We start from the raw sequence: 25,545 nt of genomic DNA, 5'->3' as shown, positions 1-25,545 counted from the left end.
CTGACTCTCTGTGATGACACACACAGCCACACACCTCTGACTCTCTGTGATGACACACACAGCCACACACCTCTGACTCTCTGTGATGACACACACAGCCACACACCGCTGCCTCTCTGTGATGACACACACAGCCACACACCTCTGACTCTCTGTGATGACACACACAGCCACACACCTCTGACTCTCTGTGATGACACACACAGCCACACACCTCTGACTCTCTGTGATGACACACACAGCCACACACCTCTGACTCTCTGTGATGACACACACAGCCACACACCTCTGACTCTCTGTGATGACACACAGCCACACACCTCTGACTCAATGTGATGACACACACAGCCACACACCTCTGACTCTCTGTGATGACACACACAGCCACACACCTCTGACTCTCTGTGATGACACACACAGCCACACACCTCTGACTCTCTATGATGACACACACAGCCACACACCTCTGACTCTCTGTGATGACACACACAGCCACACACCGCTGCCTCTCTGTGATGACACACACAGCCACACACCTCTGACTCTCTGTGATGACACACACAGTCACACAGCTAGCTCCTTGTTCTATGTGGCTAAGTTTTCCAAAAACGATGTTAAAAATCTGCCCTGAATTAAGATTCAAAGATGTCTGCAGAAAGAATGGGGTGTCAGCTATGACATGACACCTTGACTTTGAAAACATCTATTTTGGTCATTGAACTACAGTAAGTGAAGTGGATTTCACTTGGTAACTGAATTAGGGTAACAGAATTACATCATGGGTCCCAGATCTGTACTACACAGAAATTCCTAATTATAGAATTCTGCATTTTATTTTACCCTTATTTTACCAGGTAAGTTGACTGAGAACACATTCTCATTTACAGCAACGACCTGGGGAATAGTTACAGGGGAGAGGAGGGGGGATGAATCAGCCAACTGTAAACTGGGGATGATTAGGTGGCCATGATGGTACAGTATGAAGACCAGATTGGGAATTTAGCGTGGTGATGTATCCTGAATAGGTACACAAAGGGAGAAATATGCAATATCTTCCTTTGCATATATGGGTATTATTCTACAAACGTGCTATTATTCTAATGAGTTCTGGCCCCAAACAAGACCACATTTGTTTTTTGTTTTTTTATTGAAGCTTTATTTAACTAGGCAAGTCAGTTAAGAACAAATTATTATTTACAATGACGGCACACAGATTTGGTTGGTCCGGACCAGACCAAATCTGAACCAATCATAGACGTCTATGTTTCACAAGTTTGGACATCACAGCACAGCACAGTAGAGTACAGTATAGTAGAATTCAGTACAGGACAGTAGAGTAGAGCAGTGGTTCCCAACCTTTTCGTTTACTGTACCACCAACTATTTTGCTCTGCCCGGAGTACCCCTGATTTACCCCCTCGTGTGCATTTTACCAGTAGGCCTATGGTCTCATGAGTCTTCTCAAGTACCCCCTGTGGATAGGCCAAGTACCCCTGGTTGGGAACCACTGAAGTAGAGTATAGTACAGTAGAGTACAGTACAATACAGTACATTATACTGTACTCTACTCTATTGTGCTCTACTGTAATGTAACCAACTCTACTTTACTGTAGGCCTACTGTACTGAACTCTACTTTTCTTTATTTTACTGTATTGCACTCTACTGTACTCCACTGTGCTTCACTGTACTGTACTGTATTGTGCTTTCCAAACGTATGAAACATAGACATATATGATTGGTTCAGATTTGGTCTAAACCAATCTACGTCTGTGGACGTTGAAATCAAGGCGGGTCCGGACCAAAAAAATGATGTCGAATGAAATTAAGGCCAGGGTGGACTAACCAAATTTCACCTACTTTTCAACGCCCATGGATGTCCGTGTCGGTTGGTGCTCAGTGGGTGCAGATGCTGGTTACAGTAAATGGAAAGCGAGGGTAGGCGTTGGTAAGTTCCAGGAGAGGTCAAATTAACTGGATCTGAACATAACAGTATGCCAGTTGAAGGGAAGACAGTAGCAAGTGACCTAGCTATGATTTCTCATTGTAGCCAAATCAATTGCAGTAATTCCGTTACGGATTTGGTAACATAATTACAAGTTTTAATCACTTAATAATTCATAAACAAAAATGTATATCAGTAAAAACACTAACTAATTGGTATGTCTATCTTTACTTGTTACTTCTGTGAACTTTGCCTTGTGCCTTGAAATTAGAAAATATCTTAAAGATACTGTATGTGGGTTTTTGGTTAAGGAATTTCAAAGCACAAGGCATTGTTTCTTAAACTTGCAGACGGCAAATAATTTATCCCAAACTAAATACGTGTTGATATTAGTTGGCAGGGGTCTTTACTTCAACATTATTGTGTTTTGATGTATTTCTACTACCCTTTAACCCCTACGAGAGCAGTGACCCCCCCGCAGAACGGTTGAGCTAATGTGTGCTAATGTGATTAGCATGACGGCGTAAGTAACAAGAAAATTTCCCATTAAATTTGCTCCTATGAACTTCACATGTTGGTGCTCATGGGTCCTTTTACATGGAAATGACCTCCTGCATTGTGGGTAATAGGCCCAATGCTCAGTTGGTCTGACATATGGTATGGGTCTCTCTCTCAATTCAATTCAATTCAATTCAAGGGCTTTATTGGCATGGGAAACATATGTTAACATAGCCAAAGCAAGTGAAGTAGATAATAAACAAAAGTGAAATAAACAATAAAAATGAACAGTAAACATTACACTCACAGAAGTTCCAAAAGAATAAAGACATTTCAAATGTCGTATTATGTCTATATACAGTGTTGTAACGATGTGCAAATAGTTAAAGTACAAAAGGGAAAATAAATAAACATAAATATGGGTTGTATTTACAATGATGTTTGTTCTTCACTGGTTGCCATTTTCTTGTGGCAACAGGTCACACATTTTCCTGCTGTAGTAGGCACACTCTCTCTCCCTCCCCCCTTCTGCCACTTTCAGGAGGAATGGATCTCCAAGAGATATTGGCCAGATGCATTGAATTCCACTGTTGCTAAACCAATTAAGATTAAAATGGCTTTTCCTAAGGAATGCATCAGTCATGCTGTTGTTGATTACGTAAATATGTATTTCAGTAGTTTGTTTAGGTGTTTGTTTGAGTTGAATAGGGAGTGTATTGACAACTAACTTTTTCTCTCTCTCCTCTCTCCTCTCTCCTCTCTCTTTGATGCAGGCTCTATTTTCACCAAAGATGTTTCCCTCTGCCTCGTGTTGACCATGTCACAAACTCATGATGGTGCCCTTCTCAAAATGGTGTTTGACTGACTGGTCCGAAAAGGTAGTCTCACTTGGCCAGACTTACACACAGGCATCGGATGGGAACGAGACTTCTAGAAGGGTAACAAAGGTATCAACTTCAATCCAATTACTTGATACCTTAACCCCTGACGTCATGCCCTAGCGCCGTACCATAGGTGTCCGTATCTGTAAAAGTGCTTGAGCGATATCCTATGTCAATGTATAGTGTGACAGATTACTGCTAAAATAGACGTCATCATTATGCAACTTACTGTTGTATTCTAGTCAGTTTGAGTACATTCGAGCTAATTCTGCTGTAGTAGAATTGTTCAATGGAATGATTTACAGTTAAAGTGAGTTTAGGGGATAAAACAGGTAACTTTGAGATGACTTTGGCTTTGAAGGGGTCGCTGGGGGGCAAATGATTTAAGTGGGGAAAGACGGGTGGAACTGCTCTCAGCAACATCAAAGCTCTACTTACCATTAGAGCAATTTTAGCAGCTTAGCTAATAGCGGTAGAGGACTGAACCAGAGGTAGCATCTGAAGAAAGCCACGTCTGAGTGTCAAATGGCACCCTATTCCCTATATAGTGCACTACTTTTGACCAGGGGCCCAATCATTATCTCACTATGTAGGGAATAGGGTTCTATTTGGGATGTAGCACATGACTACCAACGACAAGAATGCTGCAGAATTCTCGTGTTAAACCACAAGTAGAGCGGAGAGCCCACTGACCTAACTCTCCAGAAATGTGCTTAGCAGCTAAAGCTTCACCACCACCACACAATGAAGTCTATGGAGAACTCAGAGAAAACTGATGAACAAGTGTTTATCTGTATCTTCCTGGAAATATTGAAACGAATGGAAGATACTGTATCTCTCTGTCTTGGTGGTTTAAAATGAAATTCTCGAAAGGGTCTTGTGTGACCCTTAAAGAAGCGTCTGTTGGTTCATTAGAATGTACAGGTAATTGCCAAATTAAAGGAAACACCAACATAGATTGTCTTACTAGGGTGTTTGGCCACCACAGGCCGTTAGAACAGCTTTAATGTGCCTTGGCTTAGATTCTGCAAGTGTCTGGAACTCTATTAGAGGGATGCGACACCATTCTTCCACGAGAAATTCCATCATTAGGTGTTTTGTTGATGGTGCTGGAAAACGCTGTCTCAGGTGCCGCTCCAGAATCTACCATAAGTGTTCAATTGTGTTGAGATCTGGTGACTGAGATGGCCATGGCATAGGGTTTATATCTTTTTTTATGTTCATCAAACTATTCAGTGACCACTCGTGCCCTGTGGATGGGGGAATATTTCATCCTATAGGGGCATAGCCATGGTAGCCAAATAATGGACCAAATCAAATCACATTTTACTGGTCACATACACATGGTTAGCAGATGTTAATGTGAGTGTAGCGAAATGCTTGTGAATAATAATAATAGCCTGCAGAGCATTTCTATACATGACCCTAAGCATGATGGGATATTCATTGCTTAATTAACTCAGAAACCACACCTGTGTGGAACTACATGCTTTCAATATACACTGCTCAAAAAAATAAAGGGAACACTTAAACAACACAATGTAACTCCAAGTCAATCACACTTCTGTGAAATCAAACTGTCCACTTAGGAAGCAACACTGATTGACAATACATTTCACATGCTGTTGTGCAAATGGAATAGACAAAAGGTGGAAAATATAGGCAATTAGCAAGACACCCCCAATAAAGTGCTACCACCACTTTATTTTTTTGAGCAGTGTACTTTGTATCCCTCATTTACTCAAGTGTTTCCATTACTTTGGTTACCTGTATATCTGAATCAGTGTTCTGGCATGCTGTAGCTGTATGACACAAAAAGAGGCTACAAATAAAGTATTATCATCATCATCATTTGTTTATGGGAGTAGATCTCATTGATGACATTCTCCCCTCTCTAGAGAGTACCCAGCTAGAGGACCCCCGGGCGGAGTGGAGGAAGGAGCAGGAGAGGATGTTAAAGGAGTACCTGACAGTAGCCCAGGATGCCCTGGTCACCCAGAAAGAGCGGTACCAGGTGAAATTAATGGATTAGTGAATGGATGGATGAATTAACAAATAGGATGAGTGAATGGATGAACAAAGGAACACATGAACGAATAAATGAACAAGACTTATTTCCATTGTGGTCCTCGTTACCAGGTCAAAGAGCAGTGTTCAATTGGGAGATCTGGTGACTATGACACACACACCCTTTAAACCCCCTATGCTCCTTTGAGACCCATCTTTCAAAGTCACTGATATCTCTTTTGCAGCCATGGTAGCCAAAATAATGGGCAACTAGGCATTTCTATCCATGACCTGATGGAATGTTAATTGTTTAATTAACTCAGGAACCACACCTGTGTGGAAGCACCTGTTTCAATATACTTTGTATCCCTCATTTACTCAAGTGTTTACTTGATTTACTTGTAGGGCGTTGCTATTCCACCCAAAACTAAGATGGCAGCCAGTCACCATCCCTGAAGTATCCATCAGTGGAGGCTGGCGAGGGGAGGACAGCTCATAATAAGGGTCTGGAATGAACCATCCTCTTCTCAGCAGCATCCACTGGTATCCATTTATCAAATGTGACAGAAGATATGGAAGGAAAGTAGAAGCTTCTGGTTTTCTACTAATTTGATTCCTGCACATTCAGCAAATAAGATCAAAAGGTCGGGAATGTCCCTGACCTACCAAATTGAGTTTGGAGATAGTCGGAAAAAACTAAAAGACAAAGATGTTTACCAGCAGCGATGTGAGAATGATTTATTTCATCATATTGCGTAGTCAGCAGCACTGCAGAAATGGCAGTCTTTCCTGAGCTATTCTCTCCTCTCCTCCTCCCTCGCTCTCTCTCTCTTCCTCCCTCTTTCTTCTCCAACTCTTCTTGATCTATTTCTTGCTTTCATCATCTATCAAACTTCCTGTCTTATTTACCACCCCACTGGGCTCACCACGTCATTTTAACGTGGACATTTTTGGTTGAGACGTTGATCAATGAGCCTTTATTCACCCCCTCGAAAAGACTGCCATAAGTTTGTTGAGTTCCCAATGTGTTATCACTATGCTTTCAACTATCTGAAAGCACAACCAAATTCCAATAGAAAAACAATGTCCGATTTTTTGCTTAGTTGTCATCTCAATGTGGTATCACCGCACTCTCAACCATTTAAAAGCACAACAAAGTTCAAATGGGAAGACAATGTCAGATATGTTGTATTTATTCAACAACTTAATGTGTTATCACTGTGCTTCATCTAATAGCACAACCAAATGACCTGGATTGTAGTTGAGAATACATTGAAAGGTCATTTGCAAGTGATCAATGCTGTTCGAGATTCTGCGACAGATATTTCTATTGTGAAGATCTCCACCGACCTGCGACCTTTGCATGCTATCTTGAACATACATACTTTCATAGTTACAGTAACCTCAAAATGTGGCCATGGTTTAGTTACTCATTTGAAGGTTTAATAAAAAACTGTTACATTAGTTTGTAAGATAGTCTTAACTTTACAAGTCATATCGAATTGTGTTTGGTTGACAACACAACCAAATATCAACATGAAAGGAGATGTATCTAACGCTTGGATAGTTTCATCTGAGCCACTGGATTAATCCTATTCTTAAACTTTTTTATTTTTTATTTAGTCGGAGACGTGAATCCAACATATAATTTGTTAACTTGTCGACAAGTTAATAGGCAAGTTAAGATTACATTTGACATCAACCAAAGCTTGAAGCCCTTGGCCTATCTATATGAATTGTCTATGTTTAGTTTAACCCTGGGTTGAATTGAAACAATAGCTGTTGATGACTTTGAAAATGTTACATAGGCCTAAATTACTTATAGAGTATGGTTAGATTTCATTTTCTCTATTAAGCCTACCCTTTGGAATGACTTCGATAGCAACAGTGAATCTATTTAGTTATGAAGAGATCTCTCAATAATAATTCTCATGATTGCACATTGGTTGTAGTCAGTGACAAATATCAAAGCTAAGCAGGAATGGTTAAAACCCTGGATGGGAGACCAAATGGATAGCTGTAGATAGATTACCTCTCCTGTAGGAGGTGCTGCCTAGCCTATTGCTTTTTTCTGATAGTGTTAGATCTTCAACGTTATATCCACTATTTCAAAGGTACAAATTCAACATATTATATAAAGGTTTGTCTAGAATTGAGGTTAACATGACGACGTAATTCTGTGTTAGAAATTTCACCCTCAAAACAACAACTGACTTTTTGCAAATCCAATGTATTATCCACATAGACTCCAAGTCACAATACGTTGACAAATTACAATGAAACAACATTGATTCAAACAGTTCGGGCCCATCTCATCCATCTCCTCTCCTCCCTCTCTGTCTCTACCTGTCTCTCAACTTCCCTATTGTTCATGTCCTCTCTTGAAAGTCATATCAACAATATCTCCGGCCCTGCCCTACACTGACCCGTCTTCCATCTATTCTCCTCCCGTCTGTCTGTCTCGCTATCTCCCTCTCTGTATTACTCCATTGCTCTTGAATTTCAAACAATATTTCCAGCTCTGCCCTTCTGACCTGACTGCCCTCTCCATCTCCTCCCTGGTCTGAATGAGCAGCCTGCGAGGCTGATGAGATGAGGAGAGGAAAGAGAAAGGTGCTGTGTACCTCACATCCGAAAAGTACATCCCAACAGACTCTGAGATAAAGACATATCCCAGCTATGTTCAGAGAATTAAGTTTTATCACAAATCTGTTTCTGAAAAGGCCCACCTACAGGGGGATCAAAGGTTCTCTCATAAAGTAAAAAGGATTCATATTGCCATGGACAGAAGTTAACAAAAAGGCAACAATTGGTTGAGAATGGTTGGGAAAAGTTTGAAAAAGAAAAGAACATCCACAGTCTGTGTATTCCTAGAAATAGATTGTCTCACTATAGTTCCTTTTGAAGGGGAGATAAACATTTTCCGATTATTTGTACAGAAAATGTGTCAAATTGCATCCTAGCCCAAAGAGAACAGACAAGCAATTGAAATTGTATGAATAAAACGGGTGTTTTCCCCCCTGGCTCAGAGTTCACTCAAGGCAATGTCTTGTAGTCTACGTACCCTGTAGTGTGACTCCATAATGCCTTGCAGGATTACAGCTGATGTTTAACCGCAGGAGAGAAGAGCAATGTGATTATTTCACTAGCCACAAAAACAATGCTGTTAGTCTGTTACTTTTATTATTGATCTATGCGTGAGAATCAGCAGGTCTCTAGATAATCACATGTCTAGCCTATCTGTCAGGCCTATATACAAAGCTGAAATATGCACTGATTCACCCATAACAGTCAGAAATAGAAAATATAATTATATAACATATGCTTTAACGCTGATATACACTGAGTGTACAAAACATTAAGAACACCTTCCCAATATTGACCTGGTCAGTCTATGTCATTGAAAGAGCAGGTGTTCATAATGTTTTGTACACCCAGTGTATAGGTCTATAGGCTTATAAGATGCCCTTTACAAACATTTGAGGCACCACACCCTAATGGAGTAATTTCTCCCGCTTATTCGTATCACAATGACCTTTTACCAGTTCAGTGTAGACACTAATAAAATATTTTTTTGTATTACAGCAATCACAGATTGTCTCTTTATGTTATGCAGTGTTGTTAAACTTTCTCTATTATTGTGTTTAAGAATGATTTCCCCCAAGTTTATGTAGATATTTAATTATCTGGGGACATATCATATTTTATCCCTGTCACTGTCCCATCATCCTATCTGCCTATATTTTGCAATGGTGCATATTTCACCGTTCCAAAACTTTTTCTCCCAGTTCTTGCATAGAGCGACAGCGGCGGATAACACAACTATTTTACGCGTCGGTGTAATGATTCCCGCTTGTCTGGAATGGGGAATGGGACCGTGGGTATGGGACCAAATACTTCGATTGAACCAGTGTAACAAGTCGACAACACACATATTCCACTGGTGGTGTCTTGGAAAGGGTTAAGCCGCAGGAATGCAACACTCAGGAATGTGCATGCAAATAGATTTATGCTAATGATATGCTAATGTTCCGTTGGCTGGGAACGGAGTCTGTCTGTCCGGGCCTATGTGTTCAGCTAGGAACCCAAGATGGAGGACAGGGGAAGGCAAAACATGGATCTTTACTGAGTTTTTCGTCGCTTTAGTATTCCACTGGAGTTTTTACTGTACTTATGGCGGAACTTTTAGAAGATGAACATGCCTAGAAAGGGGAATGGCCAGCTGCCGTTACCCGACGGCTGGGAAGAAGCAAGGGACTTTGACGGCAAAGTTTTTTATATCGACCACAACACTAAACAAACAAGTTGGATAGACCCGAGGGACAGGTAACAAGCAACAGTGGCTGTTTGCGAAATGTTGCGAAGTTGACAGGGGCAGCGTTTGTAAACAGTTCATAAACAGTTTATAAACAGTTTATACAAACGTTTACGTATCGACACAAAAGGGGTTCAAACAAGTGAATGCCTTGAACAGTAACGTTAACTGTTAACTATTACAGTACGTTAGCTAGATGTATTATTATAGTGTGAAACTATCAACACGCCTTTGCTAAGTTAGCTAGCATAGCTAATGGTATTGCAAGAACGTGCAGAACGTGTCATTTGAACATATCTAACGTTAGCTATTGCAAAAACGGTGATAACTGATAGCTAGTTGCATAGTTTAGAGAAATAGAATTTCAGCTGGCTATGCCGGATGTAGCTAGCAGCTAGCTATAGTTTTCTAACTGGATAGCTAACTTTCTCATGCCATGGTTTGGAATAAATTCCTTACGATGCTAACTTTAGCTAGCTAACTGTTTCACAATTTCAATGAGGATTCAACAAGTCATAGCTAGCTAACGTAGCTAGCACCATTATTCTTATGAGCTAGCAAGCTATCAAACCAACGTGCTCATTTTATGCAACTACAGCAAACTCGTGAGCTCTGTTGCTGAGATTCTAGAACTTCTACTGCGTATGATTCCATTTGATCAGAGAAGCAAATATGTACAAAATAAAGTTATTACAGTAAAATAAGCTATTTCATTACAGATGGCTATACTTACTATCTAGTGGTCTATGAAAAAGGCAATTAAAATGCTAAGCAGAAACGCTAGTGAAGAAAGTGGAGTCTCCTGCAGTCCCTGAAAGGACCCTGTTATTCATCACTCACTCTGAAATGGTAAAATCTATGCCACTTTTTTAAAGCTTCAGCTTCCCTAAGTTACCGTTTTGGCTTTTGTAAATGTTTGATTAAATTGTCATGAAAAATATGGGAATCTGAGATCCCCCAAATTTAGGGGCTCCCGAGTGGCGCAGCAGTCTAGGCTTCACTACAGACCCTGGTTCGATTCCAGGCTGTATCACAACCGGCCGTGATTGGGACTCCGGCGTGCGATTGGCCCAGCGTCGTCCGGGTTAGGGTTTGCCCGGGGTAGGCCGTCATTGTATATAAGAAGTTGTTCTTAAGTCTAGTTAAATTAAATTAAATGTTTCCTCTGGAGAAGTGAAGGCCTCTTGTGCCTCTATGATCAAGTCTGCTCTAGCCCACTAATCAATGAAATGCTGTGCCTTGGTATTGGAGAAATAAAAAACATTTAACACGTAAAACACGATCATCTTAAACTGTGGCATATTATTAAGGGCTAATTTCATGGGGAGAAAGAAACCTAACAGCCCATTGCTTTCAATAATAGGCTAATTCTGTACATTAGCCGGTATTGACACGCACACTTAATTCAATTGAGGTCTTTCTTACCAGGGTTTTATTACATAGGGTTCACCACATGACACAAGCCACTTATGACAAACCATTAAGCTCTAATTATGAGGATAATTGGTCAGAAAGTCCGGCCGTAATGGAAGGCTAATGCCTAGCTGCACTATGGAAATGTGAGATTCGTTAATGCTAATTTAGTTGTACGTTACAGTGTTGAGTCATGCATAGATAGAACATGGGTCGCTTGATTAAACGCTCAATGACTGAACAATTCTAGTCATTAGCCTAAGTTCTATTTTTTAAATCAACTTGCTTCATATCAATCGCAACAGTAGTCCTATATTGTTGTCATATTGACGCCTCATCACATGTATGTCAGATGTGTGTTGCTGATTGAAACCTAAAGAGTCGAAAGAGAAGGCCATGTGACAGACACTGTGCTGAAAACGGATGTTTCAGTCTGTGCTCACTCAGACCCCCCTAAGCTAAACGAGTAAGGGTATAATTGAAGCCAAATGCTTCTATAGTGTGCCTTAATCAAATCAAATCAAATCAAATTTTATTAGTCACATACACGTGGTTAGCAGATGTTAATGCGAGTGTAGCGAAATGCTTGTGCTTCTAGTTCCGACAATGCAGTAATAACCAACAAGTAATCTAACCTAACAATTCCACAACTACTACCTTATACACACACAAGTGTAAAGGGATAAAGAATATGTACATAAAGATATATGAATGAGTGGTGGTACAGAACGGCATAGGCAAGATGCAGTAGATGGTATAGAGTACGGTATATACATATGAGATGAGTACTGTAGGGTATGTAAACATAAAGTGGCATAGTTTAAAGTGGCTAGTGGTACATGTATTACATAAAGATGGCAAGATGCAGTAGATGATATAGAGTACAGTATATACATATGAGATGGGTAATGTAGGGTATGTAAACATTATATTAAGTGGCATTGTTTAAAGTGGCTAGTGGTACATTTTTACATAATTTCCATCAATTCCCATTTTTAAAGTGGCTGGAGTTGAGTCAGTATGTTGGCAGCGGCCGCTAAATGTTAGTGGTGGCTGTTTAACAGTCTGATGGCCTTGAGATAGAAGCTGTTTTTCAGTCTCTCGGTCCCTGCTTTGATGCACCTGTACTGACCTCGCCTTCTGGATGATAGCGGGGTGAACAGGCAGTGGCTTGGGTGGTTGTTGTCCTTGATGATCTTTATGGCCTTCCTGTGACATCGGGTGGTGTAGGTGTCCTGGAGGGCAGGTAGTTTGCCCCCGGTGATGCGTTCTGCAGACCTCACTACCCTCTGGAGAGCCTTACGGTTGTGGGCGGAGCAGTTGCCGTACCAGGCGGTGATACAGCCCGACAGGATGCTCTCGATTGTGCATCTGTAGAAGTTTGTGAGTGCTTTTGGTGACAAGCCGAATTTCTTCAGCCTCCTGAGGTTGAAGAGGCGCTGCTGCGCCTTCTTCACGACGCTGTCTGTGTGGGTGGACCAATTCAGTTTGTCCGTGATGTGTACACCGAGGAACTTAAAACTTTCCACCTTCTCCACTACTGACCCGTCGATGTGGATAGGGGGGTGCTCCCTCTGCTGTTTCCTGAAGTCCACAATCATCTCCTTTGTTTTGTTGACGTTGAGTGTGAGGTTATTTTCCTGACACCACACTCCGAGGGCCCTCACCTCCTCCCTGTAGGCCGTCTCGTCGTTGTTGGTAATCAAGCCTACCACTGTAGTGTCATCCGCAAACTTGATGATTGAGTTGGAGGCGTGCATGGCCACGCAGTCGTGGGTGAACAGGGAGTACAGGAGAGGGCTCAGAACGCACCCTTGTGGGGCCCCAGTGTTGAGGATCAGCGGGGTGGAAATGTTGTTACCTACCCTCACCACCTGGGGGCGGCCCGTCAGGAAGTCCAGGACCCAGTTGCACAGGGCGGGGTCGAGACCCAGGGTCTCGAGCTTGATGACGAGTTTGGAGGGTACTATGGTGTTAAATGCTGAGCTGTAATCGATGAACAGCATTCTCACATGGGTATTCCTCTTGTCCAGATGGGTTAGGGCAGTGTGCAGTGTGGTTGCGATTGCGTCGTCTGTGGACCTATTGGGTCGGTAAGCAAATTGGAGTGGGTCTAGGGTGTCCGGTAGGGTGGAGGTGATATGGTCCTTGACTAGTCTCTCAAAGCACTTCATGATGACGGAAGTGAGTGCTACGGGGCGGTAGTCGTTTAGCTCAGTTACCTTAGCTTTCTTGGGAACAGGAACAATGGTGGCCCTCTTGAAGCATGTGGGAACAGCAGACTGGGATAAGGATTGATTGAATATGTCCGTAAACACACCAGCCAGCTGGTCTGCGCATGCTCTGAGGACGCGGCTGGGAATGCCGTCTGGGCCTGCAGCCTTGCGAGGGTTAACACGTTTAAATGTTTTACTCACCTCGGCTGCAGTGAAGGAGAGCCCGCAGGTTTTGGTAGGGGGCCGTGTCAGTGGCACTGTATTGTCCTCAAAGCGGGCAAAAAAGTTGTTTAGCCTGTCTGGGAGCAAGACATCCTGGTCCGCGACGGGGCTGGCCTATACTGTTAGAAAACTGCTAGCCTATAATAGGTGGCATGCCAGCCATTCCTATGAGACCACCACCAGGCATTGTGAATGATATTCATCAAGTTGCTCCCACTTAGAAACAAGCTAAATCATCATTATCCACGGTTCCCTCCCTCCACCTGAACTGCGTCTAGGTTCTATACATTCTAGAATGATATGAACTTCCTAGAATGATAGGCTAATACCTCTAATTCTAGAACGGTGTTAATCGGCAAGAATGGTAGGATGCCGTGTCAGGGTGGAAGGGAATCATACTTTCACAATCTCAATCTTGGCCCAGGCTCAGAAATGCTAACGGTATTTACAACCCTAAGGACCTTACCGCGCGTGATATGTTCCGGAGGGGAAGAAATCATATATTGTGAAAACATATTTGACCCATGGGGATATGTAGGTTTACTATTAGGCTACTATTGGTACTGGCCCTGTATTGTTTGTCGATACATTGTTGTGAAGATACATTGTTGATACATTGTTGTGAAGACTAATTACCGGTGGCCGTAGCTTTGGTGGCATGCCCTGCTCTTTCCACCTCTGCTACACCTCACAGTCCTGTTCAGGAGAGAAGTTGCAGGTAGGCACAGATCTAGGATCAGCTTACTCATCTGACCTACTATGCATTTTGAGATAGTGATGCACCGATATGACATTTTTGGCCGATACCGGTATCCAATATTTTCTTTGCCCCAAAAAAACGCTAACGATAACCGATATTTAAAATTTAAGTGGCCTTTTAAGCATTCTAGTACAGTCAAATAGTTAACACACAGACATGGACGCAGCGGTCTAAGGCACTGCATCTCAGTGCAAGAAGCGTCACTATAGTCTCTGGTTTGACTCCAGGCTGTATCACATCCGGCCGTGACTGGGAGTCCCATAGGGCGGCGCACAATTGGACCAGCGTCGTCTGGGTTTGGCCGGGGTAGGCCGTCGTTGTAAATAACAATTTTTTCTTAACTGACTTGTCTAGTTAAATAAAGGTTACACACACTCACATACACCACACTGACTAAAAAGTTGTTTTGTTGGCATTTACGTATGTCCCCTTTACCAGTAAAACATAATCAAAACATATTTCTTTCACTTACTTACTGTGCTGTTTCGTTGTTCATTTGTTCAGTCGTTTCATTCTCAACCAGGATTTCTATGGAACGCCGTTTGGGTCTTTGTGTGTCAAAAAAGATACACGTCAAATAACACTATTTGATGTGTCAAATAATCTTGTTGACCAGTCAGGACCTGAATATGACTGCACGTCACATAATAATTTAACGCGTTCATACATTTTTTATGTAGTTATTACACATTGATTACACTATCACTCGTAATTCATATGTCACAACGATTCATCGATACGTATGCTATGATGCTGGTAAAGTTGTCTCGCGCACCTACAGTGCTGGTCATGAAAAAGCTAGCTAGCGCATGGATCCAAACAATGTTCTTCCACAAAAACATAGCAAAACGAGATAATCTGTTTCAGTAGCTAGCTAACTATATAGCTAGGTATCATCATCTAAAATAACCCTCATTTATAAGACAGTTCTTATTTGATTAATGGTGGCCTGACCCATCTATGTGAAGCTAGCCACAATAAGGATTAGCCACAATAGTGGATTTTGCCTTCAAAATAAAAGTATGTCATTGACAGTGATGCAAATGCATACAAATAATCGTTTAGATCATACTAAACGAGGTTGGAATGTTGTTATATAAAATCAACAAAAGACAATAATTTGTTCATTTGACAAAAATCTGTTGAAATCACACTGGATGTAATATACTTGGGGCGGCAGGTAGCCTAGTGGTTAGAGTGTTGGGACAATAACCGGAAGGTGGCTAGATCAATTCCCAGAGCTGATAAGGTAAAAATCTGTCATTCTGCCACTGAACAAGGCAGTTAACACACTGTTCCTGGTGGGTTAACTGTCGGACCGTCATTGTAAATAAGAATTTGTTCTTAACTGACTTGTCTAGTTAAATAAAGGTTAAATAAGTACTTTAGAAGTGCATTGGGGGCATACTTATTTCACTCTACAGCCTTACCTATGGATTGTGGATCAATGACATGGTTAATCAGTCTACTCAGTGACACCCAGAGAACATTAGAATAGTATTTCTTATTGCGGGACTCAAACAACTGTGAATTGAGCCACATTTATTGTCAACCTATATGTATTAATTGTATTGAAAACTATTCCAGAGGAAAAACAATACTGCGTGGATGTTTTGGAGTCTGATAACTCTGAGGAGGACTTTGGGGAAAAAATATATTGGGTATTGAGTAGACTGTTACCCCATTTCATTGATCCCAATCCTTAGGTAAAGCTGTACAGTTCAATATGAATGTCAATACACACAATAGGCTGACTGGTGATTTCACACAGTCACAGTCCCGCGATAAGAGCTACAAAGCTAATATTTGTGTAAACTCTTCACAGTTGTGTTCTGTGGGTGTCACCGAGTAGACTGACACCCCATTTCATTGCTTCACATTCTAACCTTGTTTAACATGATCTAGTCTAAATATGGCATGATTCCACCAATTGTAACCTTCTGCATCACTTTCAAAGTGGTACTATTATTTTGAAGGCAAACCGCAAATTCCACTATTGTGCCTAATCCTTATTGTGGCTAGCTTCACAACACATAACCCGGTCAGGTCGAGCCTCACTAGCCAGATGAAGGTAGCTGGCTGCTTATGACGTTAGCTTTGGGCAACAGGTTTAAGTAGCTGGCTAGCTATTTATTTTCATGAACTGAAGTTCAATTTCAATAGGCGAACAACAAGTGGCTATCTAGCTAATACTTACTCATAAGGATTCCTAAATCATTGCTAAGAATAGTGAAAATGACTGCAGTTTCTACTGGTCATTGTTTTCAGGCTGGTTGTATTGGTGCTAGCTAGGTACCAAGCTAAAGCTAGCTAGCTACCCCAGAAGTTGCGGTCGAACAAATAATGCTTTATTACCAACACGATAAACATATCGTTCCTGGCGCCGGTGTTTGCTTGTTTGCAGACTTTTTTTTACAGATTTGACAGTGCTACTGATAGTAGTGGTGGCACTTGGCTTGCACATGCAAATTCAGAACACACAACATTCTATAATAGAACTGTGTTATTTGACGTGTCAAATTAAAAGCTTATTTAACGCGTCAAATAGTGTTATTGTCAAATAGTGTTATTTGACGTGTATCTTTTTTGACACGCAAAGACCCAAACGGCGTTCCATAGTATGTCGTGAAGCTAATAGCAGTGACGCTATTACTGTGTAACTCCGGTAGGGCAACATCTGAACAATAGCGCACTTGGTAACGTTAGTGTGTACCGGTGCTCGACCAGTCGCAAAAGCCAACATCACCCACGACAGAGGGTTGAATTCCATTATCTTGGCGTTAATGGATTTCGCCTTTGAGTTGAACTTTTCTTACTCTTTCAAATGACTGCTCGACTTGTTGACTGCTCGATCCACACAGCAGACATTGTGGGCTAGGTTAGGAATGCTGTGTTGCAGGTGTAGCGCAAAATATTATGTGGCGTCATTAAGTCATGTATCTACGTTATATAGGTACAAAGTTAGTTCAGGGCCTGTATTAAAAAATATTCTCATGTTAGCAGTGCTGAACCAGGATCAGTTTAGCCTTTTTGATCATAATCAATAAGATTACAAGGACAGAGTGGACCTGTTCCTAGATCAGTAGTCCTACTCTGAGACTCTTTATGAATATGGGCCCAGGAGAGATTGTGCTGTCTGGCTTGTAGGGCTGGGAATTGCCAGGGACCTCAAGATACGATATCAGGATAGTTTGATGTCGATAAGATATGTATTGCGATTCTATATGTACTACGATTCGATTCTGTGATTTAATTTTGATTTGATGTTCCAAACATATTGCTCACTATATGTCTGCTGCAGAGAGACAAGAGAGACCATGAGAAAACAAGTTTTGATCAGTCAGGGAAATAAAAGTGCTGAAAACATGTTGGCTTCCTATTTAAAAAATAAAGCTATAGGATGAAAAATACTGGAATTCTGGTGCAGGTACAGATGACTTGGAGTCAAATATCAATATAATATCATCCCCAAATAATATTGTGATATGTAACTGTATCGATCCCTCCCCCCACCACTACTGGCTGGTAGTAATCTAATGCCACCGTAGCCCTATGCACTGAATGGTGTTAATTGCGGCCGCTTGTTGACAGCTTGGAAACGGCTTGGAAACATTAGAGCGTTTGCCATTTGACTGCACAACGCAAGGACGGCGACTTGATGCATTTTGCTGACATGTTCTATGATTTGGTGAATTTTGCCATCATATTGTTTGGTTTGGCTGCGTGTAGGGTTGCAAAGGGTCGGAAACTTTCCGTTAAATTTCCGGGATTTTTCCATGGGAATTTAAGCCCGGGAATCTGGGGAATTTTGCTTAAATTCATCAACAAAGTTAGTTTATCACAGTAAACCTTTTTTTGTTGGATACACATAAGGCAATTCTAGGTCTTGTGGCATATTTTGGTTAAACTATCCCCAATTCAATGGAATTGCAACCCTCTGCATGCACAGTGCATTCTTCCATCACATGTGCAGTGCACTCTTCCATCACATGTACAGCTGATTCTCAAGATCTTGAAACCTATAGCAGTAGCCATTGCACGGATTGAGGGAGACAATGCCATCCTGTCTGATGTTCAGACTCTGCTTGCAGATGTAATATAAGAAATCCGTACTGCCCTGCCCACTTCACTGTTGCTCCAAGCAGAGGAAACTGCAGTTCTGAAATACATCAAAAAGCGTGAAGACTTCTGCCTGAAGCCCATACATGCCGCAGCATACATGTTGGACCCCAAGTATGCTGGCAAGAGCATCCTGTCTGGTGCAGAGATCAACAAGGCCTATGGTGTCATCAGTACCGTGTCTCGCCACCTTAGCCTGGATGAGGGCAAGGTTCTTGGCAGTCTGGTGAAGTACACTTCCAAGCAAGGGCTTTGGGATGTAGATGCAATATGGCTGTCGTGCCAACATATCTCATCAGCCACCTGGGGGAAGAGACTTTGTGGATCTGAGGCTCTTTCCCCTATTGCCTCCATCATCCTCCAAATCCCACCAACATCAGCCGCCTCAGAGCGCAACTGGTCCTTGTTTGGGAACATACACACCAAAGCACGCAACAGGCTGACCAATACAAGGGTTGCAAAATTGGTGGCCATCCAGGCAAATCTGAGGCTTTTTGAGCCTGACAACGAGCCATCCTCAACAAGGTTGGAAAGTGACAGTGAAGATGAGGCCTCAGAGTCCGATGTTCAAGAGGTGGACATTGAGGAGGTCCAGGGAGAAGACATGGAAGCCTGAGAGGAAGACAACCAAAGCTTTAGTTTCTAGACTATCATTTTACAGATGCATGTTGAAAACGTTTTTGGGAGATGCGATGGATCATTGGGGATCATTCAATATTCCCTTTCTTTTGTTGTTCAGTGAAATCATCCCATGTGAAGAGTCAACTCATTTAATTAAAGTACAATTCGTAACTAAATTGTTAAAAAAAATATATATTGGAAGGATTTAATCATTTGCAATTATGTCTACTTATGATAAGGTAAAAGGTTTATGTTTCTGTCTCCATATGATATGGTAAATATATCTAATGCAAAAAAAATCTACATTTAAATGGTATTAATAGTAATTTGCATATTTCCATGAATTCTCATATATTCCCGTTAATTCCCATATATTCCCATTAATTCCAACGGAAAGTTTCCACCTCTGAATATTGCCCAAAATGTGCAACCCTAGTTGCGAGCTACAGGTTCAGTGCATCATAATAACCATGACGTGATGGATAGATGGAACAGAGACATGCATAGTGTGCCACAAAGAATAACTCACTTCATCCGTATAATTTGTCCATAAATTATTCTCCATTGACATAGGATGGAACTTTTTGTGTATGGGAATTGGGAAAACTCCCATTGCCAGATAGCAACAGGTGTTTCATATTTACAAATGATCCACCCCTGTACTCTGGTATTATGAAGTAAAGTTGGAAAGCACGAACCCTGTCAACGCAATATCCCCCAATTCATCCGAAAAGGATGTGTTTTGAAAAGATTTTGGTGTGTGCGTGGGTGTGTTATACTTGGAATCCAAGTGGACCCTCCCACCTTTAGCATAGCACCCCGCCAAGTTGCGCCAAGACTGTCTCATGCTTCACCTGCACGTCATCCCCTCTCATCCCCATGGTTACAGTCAGGCCAGGGACTAGACCTGTTCTGTTCAGTCAAGCAGAGGGGACCCTGGCTGTCCAGTGGAGGAATACACATTTTTGGCAGAAAAAAGGAATCCCTCTCTTTTTTTTCACCTCTTTCCTTTGCTTTCCCTCGCCTCTCAAATTCACATTTAAATTAGCTTCATTGGCCAAGGCCTAACTGACAGGAGTGATTTAACGTTGTGAAAACAATGTAGGTTCTACAATATGGTTGACAAATTATTTCAATCTCTCTCGCTCTCCATCCTTCTCTCTTCTTTCTCACTCCCCCTCTCACTCTTCCCCCTCTGCCCCCTCCTTTCTATTTCCCTCCTTCTTTCGCTCTCCTCCCCCTGACGTCTGACAGGCCCAGCCATCCAGATCTCGGATTTATGAGAGGGGCTGAGAATAAGAGGCAGTGTCAGAGTGCTGCACCACATTCCTGAGCCCTCCCTGTCTAAATCCCCCAGAAAAGAGAGGAACGTAAATGCCTCCCTCCTCACTGCTCCAGCCCCAAAAATGTTTATTTCCAAAAGAGGCATAGATAAGACTCCAGCCCAAGTCTCTCCCCTCCCATACACACACACAGGCGCGCGGACACATGCAGACACACACGCACAAATTCTCTTGGCCCTCTCAGTTTGGAGCTTGACCCGTTTAATTGGGGCGAATTTGTAAAAGCACGGCCTCTGCCACAAAAGTCTTCCCTCTCGCTCTTTTTTCTTCACTTTTTTGGCGCTTTGTATGACGTGGTTGGCACGGTAGGGGGGAAAGAGACAGAAGAAGAACGATAATAAAAGAAGTGATGTAAATCGTGGCTTTTCACAGCTGCTGGCGTCTGTGCTTGAGTCTGAACGAGAGGGAGAAGAGAGAGGAAGGGGGAAATAGAGGGAAGACAAAAACAAGAGTGTGCGGTAGCCTTGGAGACCAGAAGCATGGCCGCGTCCTGTAATGTGCGCCACACATGGCCGTCCACAGGCCACGGTTTCCTGCTCCTCCACTGGCCGGCCAACATATTCCTAGGGGCTAGGCTGAAGGCTTTCAAAAGGGAATCTCTCTAGTAGCCTGCCGCTGTATGTTTGCACTTGTATTCAGCTAACCAAGGTTGTAGCGTTCAGTTGAATTAGGTGTCAGTGCTGGGCTGGAACAAAAGCCTGCACGCCTGTCACGCCTCTTCTGTAGAGCATCTCTTGACACAGGAGTCTCTTTTAGTCTCTTTATGTCCCCTCAGCCGACCATTGTGGTGAGAAATAGTCCTAGGCCTAGAGACATTGGATCATTGTTACCATGACGACAGTGGACAGTGTACCGTCCAATCATCCCATCCCACCTTCCCTGTTGTCTTCCTCTTATCTCTCCCTCACATATCTCCTCTTCACACACACGCACACCCACTCCTCTCTGTAGTGGTGATGTTTGGCTCCTCTTCTGTTGGTCGGGACGCATCAAAAGGTGCTAGTCAGTCAGATATCTTATCTCAGCCACAGCAACAAGCTCCAGTCCAGGTCTTTGTGTCCCACTGCTGTGTGGCTGGGAACCTTAATGATTTGGCCTCAGATGTGTGAAGGGCCAGATTAACACTTTTCTCTCTTTTGGACATGATGTCATTTGTAGCAGTCTTGGTTATTGTGCAGGGGAAGGAGGTGCCCCGAGGTGATGTATGGGGCTGATGAAGGTGTTGAGCTGGCCATTGTGTGTGTGTGTGTGTGTGTGTGTGTGTGTGTGTGTGTGTGTGTGTGTGTGTGTGTGTGTGTGTGTGTGTGTGTGTGTGTGTGTGGTGTGTGTGTGAGGGTTCAGAGCACAATGATGTGTGTATGGTGATACAGAATGTGTGACATGGCAGTTGGGTGAGGTGAGGACATGTCATTGCGGGGTGGGTAGCCAAGGTGTGAGTGAGTTATCAATTTCTGGAATGTGGTACACACACACACACACACACACACACACTGAGGGGCAGACTACTAGTCAGAAGATTTCTCAATAGTCACGCCATAGTGGAGAGGGAGGAGGGCGGTTCCTGTCCTGTCACTTCAGTACGGCCTCTATTTTCACATTGCTTAGTGTTGCTGCTGACCTGACTGAGTGTTGTATGAGGACATTTCTCGGTGATGGTCCTGTGTCCAAACAGTAAATTGTTGGTTTGATCAGTGTGATGTTAGTGATTGGTCTACTGATAATGTGGAGGTTTTAGCTTTTCAAACGCTTGGTTCATGCATTCGTTCTTCAGTTGAACAGCCACTCTGATGCTAAACTGGTAGCATAGTAATAACTGTAGATAATAGTCATGGTAGGCCAATACCTGTAGTAGGACAGTGCGAGGACAGCAGACCAGTCCAGAGACTGGCTTCTGAGTTCAAAGGTCGTCGGTGGTGTACGGAGTGCGATAGTTGGCCGGCCCAGCCGAGGGGGCATACCAGGAATACTGCCTGTCTAATTTTTAACATTTACAGCCGAGGGAGCGTGCATACCAGGCTGACAGCCGCCCAGGCCAGGAGAGTTGGCCTGTGTGTGTGTGTGTGCACCTGTTTGTTAGCATTAGCGTTTGTGTGTCTTAGAGTGAGAGTGCACTGAATAAACACAGTGAAGTACGCCGGGCGGCATGCTGGCTTGGCTTAAACTGCTAAGTTAATACCCATTGCCCACATTCTTAGACTTATTCAATATAGATTCTGTCCCAGTTTCTCAAACATTTTTTGGAGTTTCAAAGATACAACACATTCTTCCAAAACCGCTCTCTCCCTCTCACTCCTACACCCGTTCTCCACCCCCATCTTGTCATGACCCCGCCAGTGAACTTGGCTGTCTCTCGTCTACTGTCGACATGGGCCAAGTCATCCAAACTACCAGTAGAAAGGAGAGCGGGAACAATGTGCAGGCAGCCACCCAGCCAGTCCTTGGGCAACGCATCCCAAATAGATGGCACAGTGGTTTAGTGTCCCTTCTCTCTCCCTGTCTAGCCAGACTTCCCCCCAGCCCACAGCCACAGTAACAGAAGGGACCTTGGCTGAGTGAGTGGTACCACGACGCCAGTTTTAGACTTTGGTCCCTCAGGAATGTGTCACTGTTACTGCTGGATGCTCCGGTGGTGTTGTTGTTGTTTAGTGGCTTGTCTTTCTGAACTCTAGTTTCTAAGGTCACTAGGTCTTTCACATGCAACATTCTAGACAGTCACTGGCCTCTGACGGAAGTCACTATAAACCAGCGTTGTAGTAATGGATGATTCCTTTATGGCTTTTCTTTTTACTCGTCTTTTTATATGAATGAACCACCTGATGTAGTTTATATATTGGTTACGATATGCACTAGCTTTACCTTTCATGTGTTTCTGTGTACGGATACTGTATGTTTCTGTGTACAGATACTGTATGTTTCTCTCTCTCTCTCTCTCTCAGGTTGACGAAGCCCCTGTCGTTTGCGGACTGTGTGGGTGACGAGTTACCGTGGGGATGGGAGGCCTCATACGACCCTCAGATTGGCATCTACTACATCGACCACATCAACAGTAAGTTGACAGGTTTACCTCAGTGTTACCCCAGTAACATTATGTCTATGCCAAAACCATCTGGGCCTTCCACCCGGGCAATCACTGATCTGTCCATCCTAAACAAAGGACCCCAGGCTGTTTCATCCAAGATTCCCTCTCAGATGTTTTGGCAGGGGTATTTCCCGACACTGGAATTTCTCAAACACAACACAGAAATGAGTAGAACGGCAGAAACTGTAAGGATGTCGATTTTTTTGGTTTTCTTTCTCTGAATTACCTATTGATATTTAGGACCTGAAAACCACTGGAACTTATTTTATAATTTATAGTCAGAGCGTAATGTTGTTTGATATTGATGAGATATTGATGAGACGTATGATCATTCGCCAAGTGTCTCCATCGAATGATGAATGTATTATTTGTATTGACTGAACTTTGAGAAATGATCAAGTTAAAGTCAAAATCTTTACTCAGCCCTTTCTTTGCTCGCTAGTCTTTATCTGAGTTTTATGCTTTTCATTTGTCAAGAGTTTTCAGTTGTGAAAACCTGTTTTCTAACTGATATGGGCTAAATAACAGTAATCTGATGATATCCAGAGATATTATGAGTGTGGTGTCAAGGATGTTGACTGCCAGCAGTCTTATCAGTGACATTAAGTAAGCATGTTAAAGCTAAACATGTTGCAAACTCACAGATGTCCTTCTTGGACAAGTGTCAGGCCAAGACGATAAGCTATGTTGAATTTATCAATATTGTCACCAGATTGATCTTGATATTAATATTGTCACGGAATTTTTCATATGAATTTTACATATTGATATGGTATTCCCTCACCGTTGCAACTTATTATGCCACATCATTTCCAGGAATCAGAATAGGCAAATAGAAGAAAAACTGAATACGTAGAGAGAGAGGGAGGGAGAGAGAGAGAAAAGTTTTCAAACTCATCTCCACTAAATGAAATCATTTTATGATTCAATTAGTCACGTTCATTTCTAAATGAGCAGATTAAATTCGACACGGGCCGTCTGTCTTCTGCTTATCCCTTAGGAAAACACTCACATTAAAAATACTTATATTAACTCCATTCAATTAAATCAGATGTTTGTTTTCTCCCAATGCAGATTAAATCCATTTCCCAAATGTTTTTCCATTGTGCTGCCTGGCTGTAGCCGCAGGGTTGAGATGTGAGCTAGCTGCTGCTGCTGCTGGTGTTGTTGTTGTTGTTGTTGTTGTGTGGGCTAGAGATTCTATCTATCTGTTGCACTCACACACATTTCTACTGCGATTTAGCTTTGTTTGTTTGTTTGTCTAACACCGGTGGGTAAACAAACGCAGTCAGCTGTCAGTCAGGAGTGGATGATTGTGTGGAGACTCAAGGCTTAGCTTCTGTGTGTTAAGGCTGGCCCTCCTGTGGGTGGTTGGATACAGTGTATTTCTGCACTTCTGAGCTATAGTTTGAATCAGAGTTTGGCTTGTTGCATTGTATTTTTTACATTTGGTCTGGTTGGTTTCACGTTGGCGAATGTCAAACGAACTAAAATGCCTAAACAAAACCATAAATCATTTGTTTATTGGAGGTAAATGCTTATGTTAAATCCATCTATGATTAGGAAGAGGCGTAACTTGTCCCAAACTTCATATTACTTTCGCTTTGGTCTTCCAACAACATGCAGGAGGAAACAGCTCAATATCCCCTCTGACTGCGAGGTGAATAGGCTATATTCAGTAGCCTATTAGTGTTGTCACGATACCAGAATTTGGACTTCGATACCAGGTTAAGTATCACGATTCTCGATACCGTCACAATATTCAATACCAAAACGTTAACACTGCAAAAAAAGAAGGCATATGAACCCGAGTCACAGAATGGCACTTTATCCAGACAGATAAACACAGCTACTGCTCTGTTCAATCGTTGGGCATCTTTTGAGTTCAATATCATTCCATTTGACATTTTTGCGTCAACATTTTTCAGAGACAGCCATGCATCCATTAATGAATCAATTATACAATCATACAATCAATTTGACTTTGTTTTTACAATCTAACTACATAACAACCTAATGGTAATTCTTTATTTGAATGGTAAATCTCTATTGATAAACTGGGTAAATCAAGATGTAGCCTAGGCCAGGCCTCCCGGGTGGCGCAGTGGTTTAGGGCACTGCATTGCAGC

The 25,545-nt window shown here is 42.4% G+C and overlaps 1 protein-coding gene across 1 annotated transcript in view; it reads left to right on the top strand.

The window, feature by feature from the left end:
- Window positions 1–9,356: 9,356 nt before the first annotated feature.
- LOC139579105 (protein WWC2-like) overlaps window positions 9,357–25,545 on the top strand; it is a 52,099-nt gene continuing 35,910 nt past the window's right edge. The window contains exons 1-2 of the mRNA XM_071407370.1: window positions 9,357–9,654; window positions 23,274–23,383. Of these exons, the coding sequence (XP_071263471.1) occupies window positions 9,521–9,654; window positions 23,274–23,383 (244 nt within the window). The 5' untranslated portion in view covers window positions 9,357–9,520. The remainder of the gene's footprint in view (window positions 9,655–23,273; window positions 23,384–25,545) is intronic.

The sequence above is a fragment of the Salvelinus alpinus genome, chromosome 6, assembly GCF_045679555.1.
Source record: "Salvelinus alpinus chromosome 6, SLU_Salpinus.1, whole genome shotgun sequence".
In the NCBI taxonomy this organism is placed as follows: Eukaryota; Metazoa; Chordata; class Actinopteri; order Salmoniformes; family Salmonidae; genus Salvelinus; species Salvelinus alpinus.
This window is presented reverse-complemented; position numbering and strand designations above follow the sequence as displayed.